Below are 14,610 nucleotides of genomic sequence, written 5' to 3'. Positions count from 1 at the left end.
TCGACCATGATCGCGATTCAATACGCCCATCCCATCTGTAACAGTTTTTATAACGACTAAATTAAGTAAGGTTGTGTGAAGCGTTTTACAGAAGAGAAAAAAAACTATATCCATCTCTTTTCTGGGGCAATTATACTAGCATATTAGGGAAAATACAGTATGATTCTCTCTGATTATGCACGAATGAGAAAAGATCCTGGCGAAACTATACATTCCATCTTAAGCTAATATCCCACATTCATATGACTTATGGTCATCCTAATTAGAAAGAGATGGAGGGCTCAGGTTTGACCTCTCATGTGGACACACTTTTTGGCCAGTGTACACTATCCAGTTTACTCTCTACGTCCGTGACCTCGCTTCACGTCAACTTCACGTCGCTTCATCACCGTCACCGTCATTCTCAGTCATCTGTCAAATTTGTGTGTGAACGTGACGCACGGATTTTTTGTTGTGAATTCGTCTATTCAAGGTTTTTATCGCTAAAACATGAAAACTAGTACTAACCGCCTTGTTAAAATCATTATCTACTGACCTATTACTACATCTATCATCTATCGCATGCTGGACTAACTATTGTGATGTGTAATGTTATAAGAGATGTCTAGTTTTGGCGTAGGGGTATATTGTTTGGCGGTGATTTGGTTTGTAACGTTTATGCTGTGTTGGGTGTCGGTGCGTACGGGTCACTACGTCGGGAAGATCGCGGTGCCAGTGTCGGCAGTGATAACAGTTGTGTTATTAGCTTTGCCAAAAGGGGAGGGCAATAGTTCTGCCAATTTTTACGATAGACTATTCGTGTTTAGATTCGCTGTTCTGTCGTTCTTGCTGGCCAGTGTGGTTGTTGGTTGCGCGTACTGCGTCGCTCATGTGTGTTTGACTCCTCTTGAAACTACTAAAATAAGACGTTTGGGATCTGTTAACTAAGAAAGGTAAGTGCTTCAATCCCTGTTGGCTTTACTCATTATATAAGACTATTTTTGGTGTGCATGTTTTCAGTAAAACTTAAGTTGTGATCGTAAATAGGTATACGATCTTTTACCTTATTAACTTGAAATAAGGTTCAATATGTGTACCTATACATGTTTCTTACTGTACCATACATATCTCACAATGATGAAGTCACTCTTTTAAAACAAACTGCATGATTAATGATCTATACTAGAATGGATGTGCCATATATATTTCCCTGCTATTTCATGTTCTTAACTACATTTTTCATTTCGTCGTTGCGCTTACCAAATCATATATGTGCGAGATCTTAATCAAATGAATTAATACCTTATGTATTTTGTTTCTAGGTAACTATTTGTCAATCAAAAATCGAACACATATCAGCTTTGAAAAGCGCAACGACGATTTTCATTTCAGCTTGGTAGGTGCTTCATTTTAAATTCCTAAGACTACATAATCTATAACGGGTCTATCATGATAAAATTTCATTATTTCATCTTTTCCGTCGTTTAAGGAGCCATTTGAACTAGATTTTTTTTACTTTTATTTAAATACGTAAAGATACAGACTATAGGTAAGGTCACAGAAGACGAAAAAAAAGTAAAATAATGAAATTTAATTGCGTTAGACCTGCTAATGACATTAATTCATAATTAATTATTCTCTAATTATGTGACTATGTGTACAAAACGCGAGTGTTTAAAGTGTTATACTACATAATCTAGTCAGTCAAATTAAACTAAGGGGTCATCCATTAATTACATCACACGTTTAGGGGGAGGGAGGGGGTCAAGAAAATGTGACATATTGTGACTTGGGGGAGGGGGGAGACACAAACTTTGTGACGTCACTTTAAATTCATCAGTAACCGAAAATTTATTTAAATTATTTTATTCGCTGTACATTTAAATAACAAGTTTTTAAAACGATAATCGTTTTTATTTGTATAATTTTCTTTCCTAAGCAGTTTTGGGTTATGAAATTACTAATATTTATATCGTCAAAAATATTTTGATAAAATATTAATAATACTTAGGTACTTACTTAATTCGATTTGGCGATTTCGTAGAAAAAATGTGACGTCACACTAGGGGGGAGGGGTTTGCCAAATATGACCAAATGTGACAAGGAGGGGGGGAGGGGTCAAAAAACCTAGAAATTCGTGTGACGTAATTAATGGATCACCCCTAATTAAAATAATCAGCTGGAGAAACCACTATAGTATATCTGTTAGATATCTAATAGATGTTATCTGAATTAAACCAACTATAAATAAATTATAAGTGTTCTGGAGAGACTGACTGTATTGTCTTATCATCACAATGAAATAGATAACATTCACAATTCTTATGTTATCTTATTAATTGTTTAAAAATACTTATATTACTTATGGCAAGGCGAGATACATGAAGAATTTAATGAGTTAGTGATGTTAATTTACTGTTTATTAATAACTTTTCTGTAGTAATTAGTTTGACTTGTAAAAAAAACTTGTGATCACATAGTTGGATTACAAACAGATGAACTTGACTGTACCTATGTTAGTGAAAGCTAGAATATCTTGCTATATTTTAGTTTTATATTTTAACTATATACCTACATGTGATTCCTTATGTCTATGTCACGTGAGAGTCACTGGATCATTAATATCTAACTGAGTTGGTGATTAATATTTTCTAGTAACAAACGATTGTATGCAAATTATTTAACATTGTGTTTTCATCTTAATTCACACTTTACATATTTACAAATTTGTTATTATTTTTAGCTTACTACTCTTACTAGCCTCCACTCCCGACTATGTGCACTATGTGCAGACAGAAGTAGTTACATTTAGTTAGACTTAGTGGAGTTCTACATTTGAGGAAAATGTTTCCAATTTCAAGGTCCTATCTTCAATAGTTTTACCAGTGCATTGTGTCTGTCAGTATAAAGAATTTGGGAATTCTGTTAAAAGTTAAAAAAGTATGGACATCAAAGTGATCCCATAAGTGTTCCATGCACCAAGTTTAGAATGAAACACTAAAAAAATAATACAAAAGTAGTCAAACATGTTAGCATGTGTTAATATGTAGTTCAATAATAATACATGACCTCCACTAGTACTACTAGTAGGAAGTGGTCTATTGCTAATGCAAATTAGTTGTAATGTGGTTTGCCAGCATTTTAATGAGTTTGCTCTTGTCTTGTCTTGGTAAATGCATATTTGCAAAGTTATGTGTGTAATTAGGTATTAACACACTGCGGCTAATTGTGCTCAAAAACGAGTTACATCAGAATTGCCAGAGTGAAAGTAAAATAAAGTGTTTTTCAAAATTTTCCATAATGTAATGCCATTAGCATGAACAAATTTTTCTTGACCCATCAAACAGCTTAGGTACTTGGGTAGTGTATAACTTTAAAACGCAAAATCTCTCTAAATTGTAATGAGATGACATCTGTCACCGTACTCAACCTGTTTGAAAAACACAATACACTCTTTCGCGGCTATTACATAGATGTGGATTCACACGATCCGATGTGTGCGTGGGACAGCGAAATCGACCAACCCCTTTATAATGGCTTCGCGAGTTTATTAGCCTCGAATATAATTGCATGACGATGGCCTTTGGGCTGAATGAACGCGACAAACGACCAACAGACTGCTTACTTTCCGCTATACATATTCTACTGACCGTATTGGTTTTCAGGATTTTTTTTATTTCTGTGTTTCAGAGACCATGTCGTCCGCGCTGAGTCGCGGGCTTTGTTCGCCGCTGCGAGTTGCGGCGCGTCGCTCCATCTCCACGTCCATCGTACACAACGAGACCATACTCGTGAAAAATAACGAGGAGTTCGTCAACAAGGTACGATACCTCCTCGCAGGGGCGTGTTTACCTTAGGGCCGAAAGGGTGCCGGGTTGGGAACAGTAGCCCGTCGCTCCATCTCCACAACAATGAACGATACCATACTTGTCAAAAACAATGAGTTGTTCGTCAACAAGGTACGATACCACTTTGCATGGGTTTTTTTATTACCCAAGAACCAAAAGGATACGCGGACAGAAAATATTTAGGCCGAAAAACTGGCCATAACGTTTGTGTTAATTAATAGTTTAAAATTAAATTTTTAACACGTTTTACGAGACTCCAAAAACGAACCCAAATATGTAGATTTCGTATAAGATCCTTCACGGCAATCAAGGTACGAAAAAGTGTGTTTTTTAAACAATGTTTAAAAAAATCATTTAGAAATAAGTAAGTATTAATTTCTTTCAAAATCCGGTAAACAAAAATGGAGATAAAAGATTGAAGAACTGATAGCCGTTTGTACTTTGTCTTATAATTCTATCTGTACCTAGTGCAAATGTAGGAGAATACGATTCAAAACTTGTCAAAAACCTATGAAAACCGCGGGTAGCCCCTTAAGAACAATTAGGAGTTTGTCTTGTCGGTATTTATGCGGTGCAAAGGGTTATGATTTTAGTAGAGTTGTAAGGTCTAAGAAAATATCGTGCCCCGAGCTTGACAGTCGAAGTAGATAAGACGCCATAATATGTTTTGTGGTAACTGGTTTCTCAAACAACATCACTTAGAAAACTCTTCTATTGTTACCTACTCTTTGCCGAAAAGAATTAATGTCGAGTTACATACTCATAAACATAAAAATATGCTACTGTAATTCATGGCCAATCGCCAGCAAACTTTGTATCGACACAGTTATCTTTCTCACTCTATGCTCCCGCGTCATTTACAAAGCACAGTAGAAACCCAAATATACAGATGTCATGCAATAATTTTAGCAAACGTGATGCCAAGTGCAATGCCGTTGCGCATGTTAACTGAACTTTCAACCTTCGGCCTTCATAGATAAGGTTTAAATTTACGTAAACATTTTAAACATAATAGAATTATCGTACAATCGACGTCAAACATAAAAAAAAATTGATGTCGACATTGTCGACGTACAGTCGACGTCAAAGATATGTTTACATTTTTCGCCTTATTACAAGGGAGTAAGGTGCAAAAGTGTAAACATATCTTTGACGTCGACTGTACAATGCGAGGTCTAGGTAGAGTCAGACCAAGCTAACTCGGCAGCTATTTTGATAGCACAAACTGTGCAAGTGTTATTTTAAACATCATACTTTTATGAAATTATGTCATGCAGGTCTGACTCTAAACGCATTTCCCTGAACTTTCAAACTTCGGTGTTCATAAATAAGGTTTAAATTTGCAAAAACATTTTGAGACTAGAATAGGTAAAAAAATTTTCGTACAACGCGTGTTCTTGGTGATATTCAAGTTATATTTGGCAAAGTGTTCTCGTGTCAATGTAACATTAATTAATACGATGATAAGCTGAGATAATAAAGTTTTAATGGTTTGAATGACCTTTGGTGATAAGGGCCACCCGCTTTGAATAGTATATATTCTAATATTTGTTTCATAAACTAAGATTTATGAAAGAATATTTTAGGGCAACCCCGACTAAATACGGTAATAGATAACGTTGCTACCTGTTGTCCTTTGATGATATGATAAATGTGTCGGCATATGTTAAAATTATCTTATAAGTACTCTCAAGATTAGGTACAGGTTAGGTAAATAATAGTACTCCGTACAAAATTCTCACTATCGATCGGTTTAATAAACAATCTTTGATGAATATTTTCAATATTTTGCTAACGTACGCCAATGTAAGCAAAGCTGCTATTAGGTGGATGGAACGATATATTAATATCGTTTGCTGTATCCAACGCTTAACCCCTTTCCAGGCCGCACCAATCTACAAGGATTTCCCAAAAAATCTAATATAGACGGTCAAGCAAATCTTGTCAATAAAAAAAGGCGCGAAATTCAAATTTTCTATGGGACGATATCCCTTCGCGCCTACATTTTTCAAATTTGCCGCCTTTTTCTACTGACAATATCTGCTTGACCAAGTATATATTCCAATTAATCCAGCTATGATAATTCGTTTCAAGACAAGCTACATTTCCCGAAAGTTAAATCTAATTTGAATCTTAAATCGGATTGCTAAGGTTCAAGTTATATTGGCGCGTATGTGGTCGATAAATCGTACTAGGCCTGGAAATGGGTTAATGGCGTACCTTAGGCTACGTTGGCCGTATATGTGTAGGTTCTTGGAATGACAACGGAAGGTCACGAATCTTGTTCTACCTCCCTGACGATTGACACGTTCTGAGGGCTGAGAGCCTACCGCGAAAATCGAAAAATCCAATTTTGTCATCGGCCTCGCTATATCACTTATTGCTTATTCGAGTGATAGCGAGGCAAATAGACAAATAGAACGAAGTTGTTCACTTAACGAATTGATTTCATTCATCGTAGTTTTTAGGATTCCGTACCCAAAGGGTAAAACGGGACCCTATTACTAAGACTCCGCTGTCCGTCTGTCACCAGGCTGTATCTCACGAACCGTGATAGCTATAGACAGTTGAAATTTTCACAGATGATGTATTTCTGTTGCCGCTATAACAACAAATACTAAAAAGTACGGAACCCTTGGTGGGCGAGTCCGACTTGCACTTGTCCGGTTTTTATTTAGTTTCATTGAGAACGAAAGTCAAGCCATGAGTGGCCATGATCAGACCAAAGTTGGGAGCAAAGATAAAAATATACCCATTACTATTGGAGGAATGCCAATATGGGTCGTGTTCCCTAATTTACTAGATGGGGCGTGCAAACGTCGTTAAATCGGAGGGGGTGTACTAAAATAGATTAATATCGGTCTCTAATGTACAAGAATTTCCCTATTACGTGACTTAGGGGCTTATTGCTTTGCTTCTCTTAAGTTTACAGGTCTTCTCACTTCAGACATAAAAGTTTTTTTGTCTGAAGTGAGAGTCCAAGTCATTTGAAATTGTGAATCCATAGTGGGAGCACGGACTCCTGAACTTCATGACCCCACATTGGACCACATTGCCCGGGTGGACAGGGAACGTGTTAACTCAAGGTGCAGTGGGTCCAGCTGGCAGTTTTTTTAATCGTATTACCAACTTAACCCTTTTCGCACCAATCTACAAGGTTTTCCCGAAAATCCAGATATATTCCAATTAATCCAGCTTTGATGATTCATTTGAAGACAAGTCAGATTTCCCGAAAGTGCAATCTAATTTGAATCTTAAATCGGAATGCTAAAGTTGAAATTCTAGTGGCGCGTATGCGGTCGATAAATCGTACTATATGCCTGGAAAAAGATCATGATAGTTTCCAAAAAAATTTTATAGCAATCTTGAGGCCTCTCTCTACTCTTTCTAGTAATTTCATTTATTGGAAACCTGATTAAACAATTTTCGCTCGATAGAAAAATATCAGGAACATAGGTCTAAAACGCACCATAAACTTAATTCCAATCATTTTTTTCCAGGTGATGAACAACGACAAACCAGTAATAGTGAATTTCCATGCGGAATGGTGCGAGCCGTGCAAGATACTCACTCCGAAACTTCGAGAGCTGATTGAGCCACTAGGCAACCTGGACTTGGCTGTGGTGGACGTTGAAGACAACGCCGAGTTGGTGCACACGTTTGAGGTGAGTTTGTCGAGTGTGTGCCCCTAGATGGCTAAGTGTAGGTAGTGGCTAGGTGCCTAAGATGGCCCCGTTCTTCAGCTTGCCTTCTTCCTAAATTATTTACTTTTATACGTGTGAATTAGAGAAGCAACGGATAGTTGTTTGGCCCGATACCGGAAATTCGGTCGACGGTCAGGCCGAATATCCGGTATCCGGCCGCCGAATATTCCGCCGGCGGAATTTAGTGAACGTTCACGCGGACACATTTCTAGGTTCGAAATGAGTGCGCGTACAAGTCAGTGGAATGATTAAATCGTTTAAAAATAATAAACATGTACGATTATGACCGTGACTGTTTCTGAAATCCAATTTGTTTACTCCGAAAGCAAGCAATGTTACTATCCGGTAGCCGGAAGGATATTAAAAAATTGGCCGGATAGGCCGGATACCGGATAGTGACCGAATATGATGGGTGATCATGCAAATAAAGTTACATTTTTCAACACAGTCCCTGCAGCATTCGTCTCGTCCAAGCTAGGTCCTACATAGAACATTTAATATGGCTATATATATTATTTGGGAGAGATGACCCGGACGCTGATAGGAATTGGTGGGAGACGGGTCAAGACCGGGATACGTGAAAAGGGAGCAGGGAGGCCTTTACCCAGCAGTGCACTCTAGGCTCATATAAATAAATAGCATAAAAAAATATTTATTGCTAGCTTCTGCCCGCGACCAGGCGTGGCTCACTCGGCGATTTCGTCGCTTTGCAACAGGTAGCTACAAGTACATCCGTTCCACACCAATTTTGGTGGCTAGCCATAAGCCGCGAGTGGCGCTGTCGCCACCTAGCGGCCATATCTGTCCTGATCGTAACAGACGCGTTTTGTTAGAGAGTGAGTCTTCTGTACCTTAGTACTATCGCGACTTCATCTGCGTGGGTTAATAATGGTTGATAAAAACTATCATGTCTTTTCCCGGACCATGCCAAATTTCATCTAAACGGTTTAGCGGTTTAAGCGTGAAGAGGCAACAGACAGACAGACAGAGTTACTTTCCCATTTGTATTATTAATAGGTATATCATTATTGTGTTTGGGATTTAATTAGGATTAAAACACTCGGATAGCAACGTAACGGTCATGTATTTCACGGCAAACTGACATTTGACATATTTTTACGAGCTACCTACATTACCAAAATACTACAATCCCTCCACCAATATTTATCCAAACAATGTACTTATTTAGATTTTAAAATAAAATAATAAGCAATAATAAATTATTGCCAAAAAAGCTAGCAAATAATAAGGACATACCTATCGCCTTCTATACCCTCCCCCATCAATTATGATACTAGTCTTAAGTTTTCAATTCTATGCAATTTTCAACCCAATTGAAAGACATAATAGTACAGTTTCGGTTGGCAGGATTCAAGCGATAAGTTACAAAAAAAATCTAAAACAAAAACAGTTTTAGTACTTAATCACTAGAGAATACATTAATTACCTACTTACTACAATCGTTTTTTATTTTAAGGTCCATTAAATTTTATAATTAATCTCCTTATTCCTAGTACTCCTTATTGGCCGTTGTCGCCTGTTGTCAAGGTCGACTAGGCCATGACCTTCAGTCGGAGCGTCAGGCTCAACACCGTTGTCGTCCGCCTCCATAACCTCCAACGGACAATCTGACGACATTATTGTATCTGTGTTCTCTTGTACTGATTGTCTCTGCGGAGAGCTGACAGATGAAGCGACACTCTCGAAAGACGTGTCCGGAGACGTCTCGTGGGGATTCGACACGCCGCCCTCCGCCAGCTCGACAGCTTCTTGCTCTTCAGGCAGAGGTACGTCGGTTTGCGCGTCCTCGACGTTGTCGTCCTGGGCGTCGTCGTCGTCGTTTTGTAATGTCGGAACGTCGCTTTCGGAATCGGACTCGTTGGTGTCGTCACAGCCTTTGTAATGTAACAATTGGTCGACGTGTTTCTTTACTTTTATTTTCAAGTCCGTTATATTTACGATATACATTCTGGATCCCACTTTATTCTCAATAGTACTCGTACCTCTTTTCCATGTATACTTCGTACCATTCTTAAAAAATGATTTTACTAAAACATTATCACCCCTTTTAAAATTACATTTTCTCTGCCCGCCGTATTGTTTACATTGTGAGATCTGTTTGGAGATAACATTTTGATTAGCCGAGGAAGCCAATGACAACGGATGGCGAGGAGCTTGGGTGTCGGTGTCGGCGTCGGCGTCGGCGCCGGCGTGAGCACTAGCGTCGGCGTCGCCGTCGGTACCGCGCCCGCGCAGCGCACGCAGCAAGTCGTGTCGAGAGCGTAACGATCGGCCTAGCAACAGCTGAGCCGGTGAGAATCCAGTAGTACAATGAACCGAGTTCCTATAGTCGAACAATAATTTACTTAATTTAATATTAAAACTAGACTGAGAAGGATTTTGCGCAAGTATTGCCTTTATGCCTTTTTTTACGAATTTTACACTATTTTCGGCTTGGCCGTTCGAATTCGGGTGATAAGGTGCAATAGTTATATGTTTAATTTCATTTAACGTACAAAATTCTGTAAACAACGTAGAACAAAAATTTGAGGCATTATCTGTAACCAGGGTGCGAACAAGTCCAAATCTACTAAACATGTCTGCTAATTTCATAATTACACTAGCGGTGTCCGTCTGTGGCATTACACGCTCCCAGCGTGCCGGGTACGGCCACGAAACTAGCGGAGACCGCGCCGGGGCGTTTCTTAGTGTAATGCACACGCTACGTGACCCAATTTTTTGTTCAATGTGCTGGTCTATATTAGGCCACCACATTCGTTTTCTAGCTTCCGATTTAGTTTTTACCACACCGAGATGAGAATCATGCAACTCATTCAAAAGTTGCTCCCGGAAAATTGAAGGTATGACAACTTTATGGCCGCGCAAAATACAGCCTTCTTCTAAAGTCAACTCTGTACGACAGTTAAAAAACATTTTTAAGTCATTATCCTTCAATTTTCGTGGCCACCCATTTTCTATATAAGACTTAACGCGCAACAATACCGCATCTTTTTTTGTTGCTAAACAAATATCTTTCGCGGTAACTGGTTTCAATGAATCAGATATAAAATTTATGTACGTTGCCCGATCAACTATATCTCCTTCGGGACACCCTTGCGTTTCATCCAGTGTGGCCCTAGACAAGTAGTCTGCAACGTTATGTTCGCTTTTTACATATTCGATCTCATAGTTATAAGCCGACAGAAATATAGCATAACGCTGCAACCGATTTGCTGCTAATTCGGGAACACCTTTTTTGGATCCGAAAATTGATACTAAGGGTTTGTGGTCCGTTCTTAAAACAAAAGGCACCGATCTGCCGTACAAATAATAATGGAATTTCTTTATTCCAAAAATTAATGATGCCGCTTCTTTTTGTATCTGAGCATAGTTTTTTTCGCTAGGCGTGAGCGAGCGGGAGGCGTAAGCGACAACGCGCTCGGAGCCGTCCGGCTGTTTTTGAGCTAAAATAGCCCCTAAAGCCGCCGGTCCGTGGTCAAAATCGTGACGTAATCCGGGTTGTAGTGTGCTAACATTCGCTCACTCGCTAACTCCTTTTTTATTCTCAGAAATGACTCCTCTTGCTCGACGCCCCAATACCATTTACAATCTTTTTTTAGCAACGCATACAACGGGTTTAAAATACCCGAAGCATTAGGTACGAATGCCCGATAGTAATTTAACAAACCTAGAAAAGATTGAAGCTCAGATACATTTTTCGGACTTTTAGCATTAAGAATGGCTTGAACTTTATTTTTGGATTTATGTAATCCATCTTTATCGATTACAAACCCTAAGTATTCCACAGAACTCCTAAATAACTCGCATTTATCCTGTTTTAAGCACAAACCGGCGTCATTAAGTCGACTAAGGACTTGCTCGAGCCTCTCGACGTGTATTTTTCGGGTCGGTCCAGTTATAAGTACATCGTCGAGAAAAATGCAAATTCCGTCGATTCCCGAAAGTAATTTTTCGATAATTTGCTGAAAAATACACGGCGCAGAGGATAAGCCAAAAACGAGGCGTGTGTAACAATAAAGCCCTTTGTGTGTGTTTATACACGTCAATTTCTTTGATGCCTCATCCAGCTCACACTGGTTGTATGCCCTAGATAAATCCAATTTCGAGAATTCTTCCCCCCCATGTAACCTAGAAAATAGGTCTTCGATACGCGGCAATGGATAGTTAAGCCCTTGCTACACGGTCGCCGACAAGCCTTCTAACCGTCTGACCTTGGTCTGTCCTTGGTCAGTTTTGGTCAAATTTTGTTGGAAACAACTGTCTACACGGTCCGGGACGGACCAAGTCCACGCGGACTGGGGGCTTGTCGGCGACCGTGTAGCAAGGGCTTTATCGATAAACAATGATTTATTCAAGGTCACGGAATAGTCACCGCAAATTCGTATATTGCCGTCGGGGCGTAAAACAGGGACAATGGGTGTAGCCATATCGGAATGACTAACCTTTTCCAAAATACCTAAATCAACCAATCTGTTCAGTTCCTCCTCGACTTTAGGTTTTAAGGCCAAGGGCACGGTTCGAGGTTTAAAAAATTTAAATTGCGCATCCTCTTTTAGTTTTTGATTTATTTTATATTTATTAAACCTGCCCAACTCGTTAGAAAAAACTTTCGAATATTTATCCTTTAATGACCGGATGACGTCATCCTCGCTATTCAAATGGTTACAATTCTTACTGCACAGATGTAAATCAAACTTGGTAATGAAATCTCTTCCTAACAAAATTGGCTGATCCGCTGTATCCTCGATAATAAACATGTCAATTTCCTCTGTTCTAGTTTCAAAAGTAATCGGTAATAAAACTCGGCCTAAAGGAAATATTTTGCTACCATTATAACAGTTTAATCGTACATTGGATCTCTTTAAGGCATATTTTCCTTTAAATAAAGCGTCATAAACACTAACAGGTAGCACTGAAACAGCGCTTCCGCTGTCTACCTCGCATAATACGCTCTCGCTAGCCATCGACACCACCTGCTGCATAGGCTCCCCGTTATCACATCTGATACTATATAAATAAACATCTACGATACCTTCATGTATGTCATCGGTTTCCTCAGCAATGAAGTTAAACTTTTTATCACTCATTTTACACATCCTACTTAGGTGTCCTTTAGTGTTGCACTTTTTACACGAGTAATTAATGTAACGGCACTTGTCCTTGGTATGGTTTTTGTATCCGCATACTGCACAGGCTTGTCTTGTATTATTAGAGTTGTTTGGTTGGGACCGCGCGGCGCCCGCGCGCACCGCGAACACCTCGCCGCCGCTGGCTCCCCCCGTCTGCCTGGCCGAGCCGGTCGCTTGCAGGCCCTGCCGGGCGCTGCGAGTAGCCTGGGCCAGATGTAACGCCTTGCTAAAGGTCAGCTTGTCCACGCTCTCCGCAAACAACTTCTCTCGTTCTTTAGCGTTCTCGAGCCCGAGAACGAAACGATCCCGCAGCGCTGTATCGAGCTCCGTCGTAAACCCGCAGAACTGTGCCAAACTTCGCACTCGCGCTGCCCACTCCCCCAGATCTTCGCCGGTCCGTTGCTCCGCTTTATAAAATTTATATCGTTCAGCAAACGAACACCTAGGTGACTCAAAATGAGCATCCAGCTTTTCAAGGAGGGTAGAATATACAATGGTGTTCAACGTTTTTGGATACACCAAATCTTTTGCAACGCGGTAAGTTTCTTCCACCAACGTCGTAAGGAGTATGGAACGCCGCTTTGTGCCCGCTTTGTCGGTGGTTTCCGTCAAATCATTTGCAAAACACATCGCTTCAAACCGCTCCTTAAAAATCCTCCATTCTTGCGCGTTGTGGTCGAACGTGAGATTGCCGCCATAAATCACGTTAGCGCTCGCCGCCATCGTTTTTAACTATTATTCCACTAGTTTATCACTAATTATAACGCGTTAGGTACTTCTCGTCGCCAATTATTGTGTTTGGGATTTAATTAGGATTAAAACACTCGGATAGCAACGTAACGGTCATGTATTTCACGGCAAACTGACATTTGACATATTTTTACGAGCTACCTACATTACCAAAATACTACAATAATATATTACTATCATATGGCTTTATTGTAGAACAGCGGTTCTCAATCTTTTTTTTTGACGGAACCCTTTTGGAAAGCGAAATACTTGATGGGACCCTACAATAAAACAATAGTTTTTAGAAATGTGTTTTTTGCATAGTACAATTTTTCGAGACGACTAAAGCATAGTGTTCTAAATTCTTGCGGGACCCCTGCAGGGGTGTCGCGGAACCCTAGGGTTCCGCGGAACACACTTAGAGAATGGCTGTTGTAGAATAATACTAAAATCTGATTTACAAATTTATACGGATTATTATTTGACAGGTAAAAGCAGTACCTGCAGTTATAGCGATCAAAAACGGCCTTATAGTGGACAAATTCATCGGCCTAGTCGATGCCGACATGATCACCAACCTCATCGACCGGATGTCCGGCAAAAAGAAAGATGGCGCGTAAATATCTGCTCAGTTAAGTATGGAGTGTGGGAGGAGAACTTTAAACCCTGTTGTTTTATTGCAGGATAGAATAAATAATACATAGTCCTGGGACCGAGAGAAGAGAGACGAAAGCTTACAAAATATTAGATATTTTACTTGTTAGGGGTTTTGTCACATTAGTAGAATAGGGTATTTGACTGTATCTAAAATAAATTATTTCACACCATGCATGGAATAAAGAACCAGATAATTATTAGAAAAACATACATATATAGCAATTATTTTTAAACACAAGTTAAATTTAATACATCGGATAGAAATATAAAAAGTAGGTGAGGTGACCGTGACGGCATTGTGTGTTTCATGTAAATTCCATATTAGCAATCGTCATGACAGTTCTAAAAAAGAAACTGATTTGACTAGTAGGAAAATACCTTATAACTTATAATCGAAAGCTGATTTCTTTTTGCTGATTCTGTAGCGCTTTAGTGGGTGGCTAGGGGTTAAAAATAAAATAAACTACAGCTCTTCGTGGTTGTATCATGTTATTGCAAATATTTCCAAAATGCCGTCTTTATCAAAGTTCGTTTGTTTAATCA

The 14,610-nt window shown here is 39.3% G+C and overlaps 2 protein-coding genes across 3 annotated transcripts; one reads left to right on the top strand and one right to left on the bottom strand.

Annotated features, from left to right (window-relative positions):
* Positions 1 to 370: 370 nt before the first annotated feature.
* Positions 371 to 14,391, top strand: LOC134797071 (thioredoxin, mitochondrial). 2 transcript variants are annotated; one of them, XM_063769293.1, is made up of 4 exons: positions 371 to 472; positions 3,670 to 3,800; positions 7,328 to 7,492; positions 13,899 to 14,389. In XM_063769293.1, the coding sequence occupies exons 2-4, from the start codon at positions 3,675 to 3,677 to the stop codon at positions 14,028 to 14,030; spliced, it is 423 nt and encodes a 140-aa protein (XP_063625363.1). In that variant the 5' UTR covers positions 371 to 472; positions 3,670 to 3,674; the 3' UTR covers positions 14,031 to 14,389. The 2 variants fall into 2 exon arrangements, with proteins under 2 accessions (XP_063625363.1, XP_063625364.1); XM_063769294.1 differs by lacking the exon at positions 371 to 472 and adding an exon at positions 798 to 932 and having other exon boundaries at positions 13,899 to 14,391.
* On the bottom strand, positions 8,552 to 13,580 carry LOC134796854 (uncharacterized). The gene is made up of 2 exons (XM_063769062.1): positions 12,585 to 13,580; positions 8,552 to 9,646 (listed from the first exon to the last, which is right to left on the bottom strand). The coding sequence occupies exons 1-2, from the start codon at positions 13,402 to 13,404 to the stop codon at positions 9,633 to 9,635; spliced, it is 834 nt and encodes a 277-aa protein (XP_063625132.1). The 5' UTR covers positions 13,405 to 13,580; the 3' UTR covers positions 8,552 to 9,632.
* Positions 14,392 to 14,610: the final 219 nt, after the last annotated feature.

The sequence above is a fragment of the Cydia splendana genome, chromosome 14 (assembly GCF_910591565.1).
Source record: "Cydia splendana chromosome 14, ilCydSple1.2, whole genome shotgun sequence".
Classification (NCBI taxonomy): Eukaryota; Metazoa; Arthropoda; class Insecta; order Lepidoptera; family Tortricidae; genus Cydia; species Cydia splendana.
Note: the sequence above shows the minus strand (reverse complement) of the source record. Positions and strands in the feature narration are given on the sequence as shown.

Bases quoted from the DNA above. Each gene is read 5' to 3' on its own strand.
- LOC134796854 (XM_063769062.1), bottom strand. From the start codon at position 13,404: ATGGCGGCGAGCGCTAACGTGATTTATGGCGGCAATCTCACGTTCGAC.
- LOC134797071 (XM_063769294.1), top strand. From the start codon at position 3,675: ATGTCGTCCGCGCTGAGTCGCGGGCTTTGTTCGCCGCTGCGAGTTGCG. The intron at 3,801-7,327 runs GTACGATACCTC...ATTTTTTTCCAG, and splicing joins ACGAGGAGTTCGTCAACAAG to GTGATGAACAACGACAAACC. The intron at 7,493-13,898 runs GTGAGTTTGTCG...ATTATTTGACAG, and splicing joins AGTTGGTGCACACGTTTGAG to GTAAAAGCAGTACCTGCAGT.